The sequence below is a fragment of the Mustelus asterias genome, unplaced genomic scaffold (genome assembly GCF_964213995.1).
Source record: "Mustelus asterias unplaced genomic scaffold, sMusAst1.hap1.1 HAP1_SCAFFOLD_389, whole genome shotgun sequence".
In the NCBI taxonomy this organism is placed as follows: domain Eukaryota; kingdom Metazoa; phylum Chordata; class Chondrichthyes; order Carcharhiniformes; family Triakidae; genus Mustelus; species Mustelus asterias.
Genome location: NW_027590345.1, coordinates 234,260 through 248,325, shown reverse-complemented (window position 1 = coordinate 248,325; position 14,066 = coordinate 234,260). Strand labels below are relative to the sequence as shown.

The 14,066-nt window shown below is 43.7% G+C and overlaps 1 protein-coding gene across 1 annotated transcript in view; it reads left to right on the top strand.

Moving 5' to 3' along the window:
• The window catches only part of LOC144486547 (NACHT, LRR and PYD domains-containing protein 3-like), a 78,951-nt gene that overhangs the window by 40,754 nt on the left and 24,131 nt on the right, over window positions 1–14,066 (top strand). Inside the window, exons 6-9 of the mRNA XM_078204599.1 lie at window positions 2,255–2,421; window positions 8,918–9,089; window positions 9,174–9,239; window positions 11,990–13,727. Coding sequence (XP_078060725.1) covers window positions 2,255–2,421; window positions 8,918–9,089; window positions 9,174–9,239; window positions 11,990–13,727 — 2,143 coding nt within the window. The remainder of the gene's footprint in view (window positions 1–2,254; window positions 2,422–8,917; window positions 9,090–9,173; window positions 9,240–11,989; window positions 13,728–14,066) is intronic.

Below are 14,066 nucleotides of genomic sequence, written 5' to 3'. Positions count from 1 at the left end.
TGACCCAAGCCAGGATTTGAACCCGGGACCCTGGCGCTGTGAGGCAGCAGTGCTTGCCGCTGTACCACTGTGCCACAGGAGTTCCAGGATTTTGACCAAGTAACAGGGAGTGAGGCAGGCTATAATTCCAAGTCAGGATATATAGCTTGGAGGGGACCTTCAGGTGGTGTGTTCCCAGGCCTCCGCTGCCATACCAGGTGATCAAGGTCGTGGTTTTGGAAAATGCTATCTAAAGATATGGAACAGTGATTAGCATTGCTAACACAGCGCCACAGACCCAAGTTCGATTACAGCCTTGGGTGACTGTGCGGAGGTTGCATGTTGTCCCCGTGTATGTGTGGGTTTCCTCTGGATGTTCTGGTTTCATCCCACACTCCAAAGATGTGCTGGTTGGGTAGATTTGTCATGTTAAATTGCACCTCAGTATCCAAAGATATTTAGGTTAGATGGATTAGATGTGTGAGATGACAGGGATAGGGCAGGGCAGTCGTCCAAGGGAGTATGCTCTTGTGAAGAGTTAGTGCAGACTCAATGGGTTGAATAAGCTCCTTCTGTGCTGTTGGGGTTCTATGGTTCGATGGATCATTGGTGAGTTGCTGCAACACATCTTGTGGATGCCACATGTTGCTTTGGTTGAGGAGGGAATGCATGTGCTTCGATTCTCTCTTGTTAGACATCATAATTCCTTGGCACTTGTGTGGCACAAATGTTACATGCCACCTCCACTTGGCAGCCAATTCAGCATTACCATCATTGGCCATTATTGATATTTTGGGGATTGTTTTTCACCAGGGTGACCAACCATCCCAGATTTTTGGGACCGTCTTATGTATGAACCCTGTGTCTCTGGGCTGTCTCTTGCTCGGAAGCTTGTTGTCCTGTAACTTGTGTTTCAAATTCAGCACATGCATTGTGTGTGTTAGCCGAGGTGCAGCCCTTCTGGCAGGTAGCTCTGACACGTCTGGGAGTGACCTCCCCATCCCCCTACACCTGCCCCAGCACGAGAGATTTGGAAGCACCCTCTCCCCACCTCCTCCACCCTCATTCTGATACCAAAGCTATTTCCTTACCTCATAGTTGGTCACCTTGACCAGAAACTGATCAGCTATATAAATGCTGTAGCAACAAGAGCAGGTTGGAGGCTGCGCATTCTGCGGAAAGTTAGTCAGCTTCTGTCTCCTTCGAGTCAACAATCCACAAAGTACAATGTTTTAAAAAAGTTTTTCTTTGTGTCATAAGTCAGCTTACATTAACACTGCAATGAAGTTACTGTGAAAATTCCCTGCTCGCCACAGTCTGGCATCTGTTCAGGTACACTGAGGGACAATGTAGCATGGACAATGCACCTAACCAGCACGTCTTTCAGACTGTGGGAGGAAATCGAAGCACCCAGAAGAAACGCACACAGACACGGGGAGAACGTGCAGACTCCGAACGTGCAGACTCCGCACAATCACCCAAGCTGGGAATCGAACCTGGGTCCCTGGCACTGTGATGCAGGAGTGCTCTCCACTGTGTTGCCCAAGTAAGGTGTAATGGAAAACTTGCAACTTGCCTGATAACTGTGACTTCACAAGCACACAAGAAGTTCTACACCACTTAGGAGAATGTAGCCCACCTGATCAGCAGCCCATCCACCACAGAAGTGCCTTTGCCACCAATGCACAAAGATAGCAATATGCATCATTTACAGGATGGACTGCAGCAACTCACCAAATCGCCTTTAACAACAATTTCCAATCCTGCGATTTCTGCCCAACCAGAAAGACAATGACAGCAGAAAGATGGGAAGATCACTCTCACTAATTACAGACTCCCTCCAATCCACACAACACCCTCACTTCGAAGAAGACCTTCACTGTCACTGGATAGAGAGCCTGTCAATACCTTTCGAGCAGCACTGAGTGTACAGACACCAGGAACATTGCAGCGGTTCAAGAAAGTGTCTCACCAGCTTTCCAATGGCAATTAAGGATTCACAACAAACTGCCCTTGCCAGGAACCCTCACATCCAGTGACTGATTTTTTAAAATATTGAATTTATTTTTGAAATTGGTAGTCTCTTGTGAACCATGGGTACTAATGGGTCTGGGGCAAAGGTGGTTATTGGGAGTCAGGTCAAATATGTTATTGCTGAATGTTTCTGTATTCCCACAGGTGTTTGATACTGTGGCTCACGAGCCTTCAGTTGCTTCCTGTCAAGGGAAGTTTCATTGACAGAAATGTGTTTATTTTTCTCCATTTGTGTTTACAGATCCGAACTCCGCAATCACTCAGTTCCTGACAAAGTGTGATGATTACCAACTGTTCCAGCTGACAAAATTCTACCGGGATAGGCTGGAGCAGGCGATTGAAGGAGGAGTGGATGGGGTCAGCTTATCGTTAACATACGAGAGGATTTTCACTGGACAAGAACATCGGGTAAGTGGGAGGGATGAGTTCAGGATGTATTAACAAATGATGACGAAAGAGCTGGTTCTGTCTACATCATCTTCTAGCAGACAAGGAATCAGATGCTGCACTGATAATGAAGTTATTGACCAGTACAAATCCTGTTATTAGTCTGCACCAGACTCAGGCATGAGATGAGGATGGCCTCAAGGGTGGACAGCTTTGGGAACCTAAAGCCACCAGTTTCTTCTCAGCATGCACAACTTACCCCACACGGGTACAACAGCAGAGTGGCTATGTTACTGGATGAACAAACTGAGATCTTAACTCCTAATCCAGAGACGCAAAGTTCAATCTCATTGTTTGAGAATTTAGAACATAGAACGTAGAAAAAATAATACAGCACAAACAGGCCCTTCGGCCCACAAGTTGCGCCGGTCATGTCCCTACCTACCTAGGCTTATATATAGGCTTACCTATGACCCTCAATCCTATTAAGTCCCATGTACTCATCCAGAAGTCTCTTAAAATACCCTATCGAGTTTGCCTCCACCACCACTGACGGCAGCCGATTCCACTCACCCACCACCCTCTGAGTGAAAAACTTACCCCTGACATCTCCTCTGTACCTACTCCCCAGCACCTTAAATCTGTGTCCTCTCGTAGCAGCCATTTCAGCCCTGGGAAAAAGCCTCCGAGAATCCACCCGATCTATACCTCTCAACATCTTGTACACCTCTGTCAGGTCACCTCTCATCCTTCGTCTCTCCAAGGAGAAAAGACCGAGCTCCCTCAGCCTATCCTCATAAGGCATACCAACCAATCCAGGCAACATCCTTGTAAATCTTCTCTGCACCCTTTCAATCTTTTCCACATCCCTCCTGTCATGAGGCGACCAGAACTGAGCACAGTACTCCAAGTGGGGTCTGACGAGCGTCTTATAAAGCTGCATCATTATCTCCCGACTCCGAAACTAAATCCTCGATTGATGAAGGCCAGCACACCATACGCCTTCTTAACCACCTCCTCTACCTGCGAGGCCGATTTAAGAGTCCTATGGACCCGGACCCCAAGGTTCCTCTGATCCTCTACACTGCTAAGAGTCTTACCCTTGATATTATACACTTTCATCCCATTTGACCTGCCAAAATTGACCACTACAGATTTATCCAGGTTGAACTCCATCTGCCACTTCTCCGCCCAGTTTTGCATCCTATCTATGTCACGCTGCAGCTTCTGACATCCCCCCAACCTATCCACAACACCACCAACCTTCGTGTCGTCGGCAAACTTACCAACCCACCCCCCCATTTCCTCATCCAGGTCATTTATGAAAATGACAAACAGCAAGGGTCCCAGAACAGATCCCTGGGGCACTCTAGTGGTGACCCACCTCCATTCTGAAAAAGACCCGTCTAAAACCACTCTCTGCCTTCTGCAGGCAAGCCAGTTGTGAATCCACAAGGCAACAGCCTCTTGGATCCCATGCCCTCTCACTTTCTCGTGAAGTCTTGCATGGGGGACCTTATCGAACGCCTTGCTGAAGTTCATGTAGACCACATCTACCGCTTTTCCTTCGTCAAAGTGTTTAGTCACATTTTCAAAGAACTCCACCAGGCTCGTAAGGCACGATTTGCCTTTGACAAAGCCGTGCAAGCTACTTTTGAGCATACTAAACTTCTCTAAATGTTCATAAATCCTGTCCCTCAGGATCGTCTCCAACAACTTACCAACCACTGAGGTTAGACTCACCGGTCGGTAATTTCCTGGGCTATCACTATTCCCTTTCTTGAATATAGGAACCACATCCGCAATCCTCCAATCCTCCGGAACCTCTCCCGTCTCCATCGACGACACAAAGATCATCACCAGAGGCTCTACAATCTCTTCCCGCGCCTCCCACAGTAACCTGGGGTACATCCCATCCGGTCCCGGCGACTTATCTATCTTGATGCTATTCAAAATTTCCAACACATCCTCTTTCTTAATGTCCACATACTCAATCTTTTCAGTCTGCCTCAATCCTGTGGTACAACGACCCAGGTCTTTTTCCACCGTGAATGCTGAGGAAAAGTATTCATTAAGCACCTCTGCTATTTCTTCCGGTTCTGTACAGACTTTCTCACCTTCACCTTTTATAGGTACTATTCCTTCACATCTCATCCTTTTACTCTTCACATATTTATAGAACACCTGAGGGTTCTCCTTAATCTTACCTGCCAATCCTTCTCCTGACCCCTTCTGGCTCTCCTAATTTCTTTCTTAAGTCCCTTCCTACAAGCCGTCTACTCATCTAGATCCCCATCATCGCCTAGCTCTCTGATCCTTTTGTATACTTACCTTTTCTTTCTCACTGGGTTCAGCGCAGCTTTTGTGCACCACGGTTCCCGTAACCTACCAACACCTCCCTGTCTCATCGGAACGTTGTCATGCAGAACTCCAGACAAACATTCCTTGAAAATCTGCCACCTTACTTCCTTGAGAATGCCTCCTTCCAATTTACGCCTCTAATCTCCTGCCTGATGGCTTCATATTTCCCCTTACTCCAGAATGAACTAAGCTAATTAAATAAGATTAGACTGTCTACAAAACCAATCTGCTTCACTAAGGGAAGGAGACATGCTGCCCTTACTCAGCCTGGCCTGTATGTGGCTCCAGACACACAGTAACACAGTTGACTCTTCACTGACCTCTGAAAAGGTCTAGAAAACAAGGCAAACTAACTACAGTCAGGTATAATAAACTAAACTGGGTGCACCACGCTGGACTGGATTCGCTAACATGGCCCAGTCGACCCTGCAAAGTCCTCACTAACATTTATGGACTTTCAGCACATTTTGCAGAACCCATTCCGCAGATATGTGAAGCTATAACCTGCCATCAATATGATCCTGTAACTATGATGATCAAACAAGGTCCCAGACTCCTCCCCTACTGTTCCTGGATCTGTATGTTCCCACCAGATGGATCTGCCAGAAATTACAGCCCAGTGGTATTGTATAAACGTGGAGAGTCCTCAATATTATCTTTGGACCCCACAAAATCTTATGTACTGAGGTCAAATATAGACAAGAAAACCTCCTCCTGATCACTGCCTTCCTTCAGTTGATGAAAATGGACTTTTCCATGTCAATGTGATTAAAAAAAGAACAGGCACAAAATTTACTCATGGGGCTGGCAGGGCACGGCGGTGGAGAGGGGGCTTAATTTCTCCAGTCAAGCCTGTCTCAGTAGCACGATTACTGACTGAACTTCCCAAGTTTTGAAAGTCAGATCAGCCAGAATGAGCTTGTGGCTCTTGGCAAGTGAACGTGGAAAATCCTAGTTTTGTTCTCATCCATCTGACAGTCGCAAATGCACCAATCCATGACAGTATCAGTAAGACTTACCGCACAGTCCTTGGTGGAGATGAAGTACTGTCTTCAAACTGACAAGTGGTTCTGTTGTTTGCGATGTTATCCCCGTGCTAAATGTAATAGATATTGAATAGATCGACTGTTTCTAAACTGACAGTTGGCCATCAGTCACAGTATTGTATTTCCCCACAATCTATTAGATAATAGCATGGCACACTCACACACCACCATTACAATCAAACCAGAGGCTCGGTCCTGGTTCAATGAGTTGCGTTGGAGAGCATTGCAGGAACAGCATCAGGAATATATAAAAATGATGTGGCAACCTGGTGAATCTACAACTAGCCACAATGGTATAGAGAGAGAAGCAACTTGAGCCTCAACTAACAGCATAAAGCTTTGCAGTCCTGCCATGTCAGTCATATGATGTTAGATAATTAGACAACAAATGTGTAGGGGGGATTCTACAAACATTAACATCAGAAACAGCAGATCCCAGCTCGTGGCTGACAAGACTGAAGCATCCACAACCACCCTCAGCCATAAGTGTTCACTGATAATTCATCTCAGCCTCCTCCTGAGATCCCCATCATCACAGAAACTGGTCTTCAGCCAAATGAATTCCCTCCACATGATATAAAGGAATGACTGAGGGCATGATGTGCAGAGACACCGACAGCATCCTGGCTGTAATGCTGTAGGTTCGTGCTCCAGGACTAGTCACACTGTGAGCCAAGCTGTTCACCCCAGCTAAAGCATTGGCATTTACCCACCAATATGGAAAAAAATCCCAGGAAAGTCCATGGTAAAAAGAGCAAATGCAATCGAGTTATTACCATTTTATTCGTCTACTTACAGTTATCAAAACAATGGAAGGTATATCGACAGTGTTTTGAAGTGGTATTTGCTCAGCAATTACCTGCTCGCAGATACTGAGTTTGCACTCTGCTCCAGAGCTCCTTTGGTTCAGACATGGCTAAAAGAATTACAGAGGAGAGGTGATAGTGCCGATCGTTCACATCAAGACAGCGTTTTAAATTGTGTAGCATCAAAGAGTTTTGGAAAAATTGGACTCAGTGGAAAACAGCAATCATATCACCCCTCAAACTTTTATTTTCCAGTGAGGACATGTTCACTTTACACACTGGCTCCCACTCACCCCCACCATTGTCTCACAGGTTCGAGTTGTTCCCATCTGAAGCTACAATAAGCTTGTTGTACTGAGGGAAACACAACTGAATGTAATATTCTGAATGTGATCACACCAATGTTTTTAGGAAGGCACAGGAGTATCTCAGTTTCTTGGTTCAATGTTACCCTTTTAATACATCGCAACATTAAGTTTACTCCCAAAGTAACACAGAGAATGGCATTAATAATCATTTAATTTCAGAATTTTATAGAATAGAAGCTGGAAAAAAGGACACAATGTGGATAACACTGCGAATATTGTGAATCTGAAACAATATGGAAAGGTGACAATAGATCTGTCGGTATCTGTACAAAGAACAGGGGAACAGTTCAGGTTTAACTCTCATGTGGACTGGCAGAAAAAAGGCAAGAGTTTGAGTGGGACTGGAGAGACCAGAGGAAAAAGTCAGGATGTAGCGGAAAAGGAGTGAACTGTTCAGTATTGCTGTAACAAAAGCTGGTCTAGCCAGCGATGCCCACATCATTGTCTGTTTCCCTCACAGACTCCATCTCCAAACCACTTGATTGTATTCCTCTCCCAGCCTCTGACTGAGACCTAGCCAGACTATCTGTGATTTCAGCATTCAGTATCAAGCAGAACTCCATTTCCTGCACAATTGCCAGTGCAGAAATATCCTTATTGTCTGCACGTAACACTGCAAGTCTGTACCCCTACCTCAGCACAGCGCCTGCTGAATCCTGTTCCATGTCTTTGTTCACCCCAGATTCAGCTGTTCCAATGTTCTGCTACATTGCGTCTTATCTTCAGCTACTCAGATTCTGCTGCCTTTACTGTGCTCCCACTAGACTCCAGATAACACTGTGTGCTCATAAACCTGTAATGGCCCCCAGTCCTCAGATGCCTTTGCTTTAAAATGTCCATTCTTCTATTTGACCTGAGTCAATGAATTTGAACCTTTCCTTTCTTGTAAACTCCAGTCTGAAATTCTCCATTGCTCTGACTCTGACATTCTGCGGCAGGCTCTCCTTCACACCCCGCAATAGTAGCTAAATATTATCTGTCAAAAATTATCTAACTCCTCAATCGTCCTTACTGAGCTTTCATACGTACTAGTATTTTTTTTTAAAGTTCTGTCTCTGGCATTTGAATTACTGTGCAGAAATGATTAAGTGATTAGATTTTTCGCCATTATTATTAGCTCATTTCCCTGACATAAAGCATCAGTCGGTATTTGGATTACTCAATGGTACTTTATCAGTCAAATTTCATTTTAAAATTCCTGCTACTTAAATAACTTGATGATCAGAATAATCATTTTTCTGCCATCTGAGTTCTGATTTGCCGCTGTTTTATTTGCATACACATGGGGAACAGGGATAGACCATTTAGTTCCTCGATACTGTCCCGCTGTTAAATAACATTGCGGCTTATTTAATAGTACCCTCAAATCTGCATTCCCCCCCCTATTCCCTATAACATATCAGCCCCTTGATATCAAAAGTCCATCTACCTCTCTCTTAGAAACATTCAAAGACTCTGCTTCCACCATTTTTTTCAGGAAGAGGGTTCCAAAGACTCTTGACCATCTCAGAGAAAATAGACTTTTCCTCATCACCTCCGGATTTCTGAGTAAATCACACAGTGAGGCAGCAGGATTGAGGTTTCAGAGAAAAGTGGGTCAAATTATTCATCATGAACCTGATATCATGGCAGACACTGAGAGACAAGCAAACAATTACATTAAAATGCTGCAGATTCTCAGTGATCCCTCACTCTCTGCAAATATATTTTTGATTCTAGTTCAGTTGATTCACATTTGTTTATCGTTAATGACTGCAATGAGATGTGAAGATAATTTTCAGTCCGTGTTCGTTATGGATCAGGACCCGGCCCAGTGACTGATTTCTGAGCTGAAAGCAACTGGGAAATCCCATCACTGAGCAGGTCCTTTCCATCCCATTCTCAGTGTTTATCTTTCACTCTGCGTCTCATTATTCTTCATTACTATTCTTCATAGAAAGTCACTGAGCTCGTGGATAAGGGAAACCGGGTAGACAGTTCCAAACTTCTGCTCAATCTGGTGATGGAAAAAGGATCTCGGGCTCGAAGGGTGATGTGGGAATCCTTTGTGAAAATGCGTCACGGAGTCCCAAAACTGGATAAAATACTGAAAGAAATACAGGAGCGTGGTATGGTAAAATCACAGTGAATTCAATTTCCCATTTAAACACTGTCGATATCACTGATTTGATTTCATGAATTTATTTAAACAGGTTCTGATGCATTCGATGACATGAACATTGCACAAGGTTTATCTGAATTGCCCAGTCGCCTGAAAGGTAAGAGATGAAATGGAGATTATAAACTATTTAACTTCTGAGAATCTGAATGATTGATTACAACCTTTGTTTAAGAGGTTGTGAAAATCTGGGAATTGGAAAGTTAAAGGCTGGGGTAACTGGGCTGAACATGATTGGGGTTTGTCACTGTTCCTCAACTATACAGAGATTCATTCCAGTACACAGGATTTCTCTTGTAATCATTGCATTTTTTTCTCTTAATTAAATTGCTGATTGCTATTATTTTGGAAGTCTTGTGTACACCTTGCAGAATCCCACTACCCTGTAAATCTCAGCATGAACCTTATAGAAACACAGTAACAGAGAAAATGGTTGCAGGGGTAGGCCATTTGCCCACTTCCTCCACACAGCTCACCCTCCCACCTACTTTTGTGTAGTCTGCACGTTTGGAGAGATTAGATTTAATTCATCCGTCTAAATCATTAATATATATCATGAATAAGTGGTCTTGTGGTAATTGATATCAGCCTTTTAATTGATCACAACTTTATCTTTCAAGTAATTGGACCAAGTCACGGAATTCTCTTAACAGCTGTTTTAATCATCTGTATAGTGAGGACTCTGGAAAGTCACAGGTCACAGTCTGTAATGAATCAGAATACAGAATTCCTACATATATAAACAATTATAGTTTCAAATTCAGTCACAGGTAATTAGCATATACCAATCACATTTTAGGAGTTACCTCAATCCACTCAGTTATTGATTAAACTTGCATCATTCAGATATTAAAACCAATCACAGTCACCTTAAGCTACTGGTCTTAGTGCTTCTCTTTGAAAACTTCGATAAGAACTTTTTTTTCATAGCAGCTTATGTGACAACCCTTTCAGTGGTCTCCCAGCACCGTGCAGTATCCCACTAGTCACAGTCTGCTATTTGGAAAAAAGACCCAGTTATTGCTACTCTGTTTCCTCCCTGCCAGCTTATTTCCTGTCCATCTCAATACACTGCTCCCAAATCAATGTATTGAATTTTACATGCTCATCTCTTACCTGGGACCGTGTCAAAAGCCTTCTGAAAGTCCAAATAAATCACAACCATTGTCACCTTCGTCACCTCTGCTAGTTGCTTCCTGGAAAAAATTCAAGTAGATTTGTCAAGCAAGAATTCCGCTTCATATATCCATGCTGACTGTCCAATCCTGCCACTGTTTTCAAATGCTCTGCTGTTAATGAACTATAGCATTTTCCCCACGACCAATAGAATGTTCCAGAAAACTATTCCGTATACACTCCAGGAATTTCTACTCTACGTTAGTGTGTCTGATTTCACTTGGCCAGTCTATATGCAGGTTAAAATCTCCCACAATTACTGATGTTCCTTCATCACATGCGTCACTAATTTCCTGTTTAATGCCATCCCCAGCCTCATCACTACAGTTTGTGGGTCTATCTACAACCCCCGTTAACATTTTGCATAAGTTCATAAGATATAGGAGCAGAGATCGGCCATTCGGCTCATTGAGTCTGCTCCGCCATTCAGTCATGGCTGATATGCTCCTCATCCCCATTTTCCTGCCTTCCCCCATAACCCTTCAACGCATGAACAATTAAAAATCTATCTAACTCCTCAAATTTACTCCTGTCCCAGCATCCACCACACTTTGGGGCAGCAAATTCCACAGATTCACAACCCTTTGGGAGTAGTTTCTCCTCAACTCTGTCTTAAATTTGCTATCTCATACCCTATCACTGAAAGGATAATCCGTTAAATCAGGGGTGTCCTTTTAACCCAATGTAAGAACTAAGATAAATATATTTTCAATTTCCCAAAACTAGGTTATAGGAAACAACAAACATAATTAACCATGCATTATAATTATTGTTAAACAGTTCAAATGAACTGTGAATGTTTACTGGTTTCATATTACACTTAGCAAAGTAGATTCTTGTTCTGTTTCCTGTTGCCATCATGGCAGAACTGTTATCAAAACACAGTTAATGAATCTACACGTACAACTGCTGAAACATAGTTATTGATTACTGAAATACACTACAACAAAGGGATGGGTATTCTTTGAATTCTCTGTCCGAAGGCAGGTTTGAACCACGGCTGAATGATCTCCGGCACGGGTAAGGCAAGGAGTGAGGTTCCGATTTTGCCCCAGATACAACGGGGATCGGACCCCATGCTGCTGACACAATATGGCCCACAATCTGACCAACTGAGCCAACCGGCTCCCCAGTAACATGGGTGACCAGGCAACAGCCTGATAGAATAGGAGAACTTTCCATGTTCAAAACTGTTGGTATTCCAATGCTCACACAGTATGAAAGGGAACCTGTTGAAGGTGGGATACAGTCACAGTGAGACTCCTGAACAATTACAATCTCTCCATCTCCCATTCATATCCAATATCCCATTTACCATTTCTGCAGCAGATTGGGAACACCGACTAGTTCACAGACTGATGGACCCGAAAATCGCCTGTCATGTAACCATGATCCTTGCAGACTCCCAGTGAGGTGTCTGTATTAAGGGCAGGTTGGAAAGCATTAACCATCAGAGAGAAAACATCACCTTTATAAAATCAACAAGTTATGGAAATATTAAAGTTAAGTCACGATCTGAGACTTTAAATGGAAATTGTTGATTGTCAAACGAAGTTTCCAATAACTTAATTTTAATTCCTGCACAAACCTGGACGGACACTGTAAAGTAAGTCTAACAATTCAGCAAAGATGGTGTTTTCATGCAACTAACATTTCTCTCTGTTCTCATTGAAGATCTTCAACAGAAACACAAGGAGACACTCCGGGTACAAACTGAAACACTGAGAGTGAACACTATCCTCATAAAGGAGAAGGTTAAGATTTTCCAGCTGGTTGATCGATACGCTGAGCTAACGGTTATTTCTACTGTTCGAGATCGGACACTTGTCGAACATGAACTGCTGGCAAGAGGCCGAGACCATGAAGAATGGAGAGAGAAACATCTCCGGAAAGAACTGGAAAAAATCCGAACTGATCAATTGTTCCAGAGCAGCTTTTCCCAGAGAAAATCCAAATCTGGGAATTCAGCAGCAGTGAGCGGAGTGCCGGGAATTGGAAAAACAACAATGGTACAAAAGATTGTTTATGACTGGGCCACTGAGAAAATATACCCACACTTTCAATTTGTTTTCAGTTTTAAGTTCCGGGATTTGAACACTATTAACTGTAGAATAAACCTGAGGAATTTGATACTGTTTTTCTATCCTTACTTTGGGAATATTCTGGGAGAGCTCTGGAAGAACCCAGAGGGATTGCTGTTTATATTCGATGGTTTGGATGAATTCAAGGACAGTACTGATTTTGCCGACAATCAGAGAAATACAGAACCTCAGTCCATGTGCACAGATCCTGAATTCCGGTGTGAAGTGTCTGACATTGTGTACAGTTTAATACAGCACAAGCTGCTCCCAGGATGTTCAGTGCTAGTGACCAGCCGCCCCACTGCATTACATTTATTGGAAAAGGCTGAGATCAGTGTCTGGGCTGAAATCCTGGGATTTGTTGGTGATGAACGGAAGGAATATTTCAACAAGTTTTTTGAAGATCAGACGGTGGCAGCAGCTGTTTTCAAACACGTGGAGGAGAACGAGATCCTGTACACCATGTGTTACAACCCTTCCTACTGCTGGATCCTCGGTCTGTCACTGGGTCCCTTCTTTACACAAAGAGACAGGAAACAGCAGCAAGTTCCCAAGACCATCACCCAACTATATTCCTACTATATTTACAACATTCTGAAAAACCATGGCCGAGAGATTGAAAACCCCCGTGATGTGTTACTGAAGCTTGGTGAGATGGCCTTCACAGGAGTCTTCGAGAAGAAGATTGTCTTTAGAAATGAAGATTTGATCAAGTACAATCTACAACCTTCCCAGTTCCTGTCTGGGTTCCTGATGGAACTTTTGGAGAAAAATGATTCTGCCCAGAGTGTGGTTTACACATTCCCACACCTCACCATCCAAGAGTTTGTAGCTGCACTCACACAATTCCTGACTCCAGATCCCGGGGAGATCGGGAAACTCCTCAGTGAGACCCACAGCGAGAAAGATGGGCGATTTGAGATATTTCTCCGTTTTGTTGCTGGTCTGTCCTCCCCACAGTCAGCTTGGCCCCTGGTGAAGTTTCTGGGTTCGTTTCTTCATCAAACAACCTGCCGAGTGATTGACTGGGTGAAGGAGAAGGTTGAAGGGCAGATTGGAGACACAGAGACTGAAACTGGGAAGAGGAAGCTCCTGAACACATTCCACTACCTGTTTGAGTCTCAGAATAAAACACTGGCTCGGAACACAGTGGGATCTGTGGAAACACTTTCATTTAGTGAACTGCGACTGACCCCGATTGACTGTGCGGTCCTGTCTCATGTCATTGGACTCTGTGATACAATAAAACACCTCGATCTAGAGGAATGCTACATTCAGTGTGAAGGGTTCCGGCGGCTGGGACCCGTTCTGCACAAATGTCTGGAGTTGAGGTAACTGTTTGGTCTCATAGTGGATATTTTCATTGTTGAGAAGCCATTTCTTTTGTTCTAATAAAACAGAGGCATGTTCATTCGAGGACGTCAAGAGAGAAACAATGTCCAATGGTCACAAAGTGTGGGAGAATGGCACAAAGTAATAATGCTCATTTGAGAGCAGATGCAGATATGATGGGCCGATTGGCCTCCTTCTGAACCTGTAATAAATCTAGATTCTCTGATAAAACTACATCATTTCAAGAAGGCAGATTCTCGTGGAATAGGCGTGGATAATAAATGTTGGCATAACCAGCGATGCCCACGTTCCTTGAATGAATAAAAACATTATTGGGA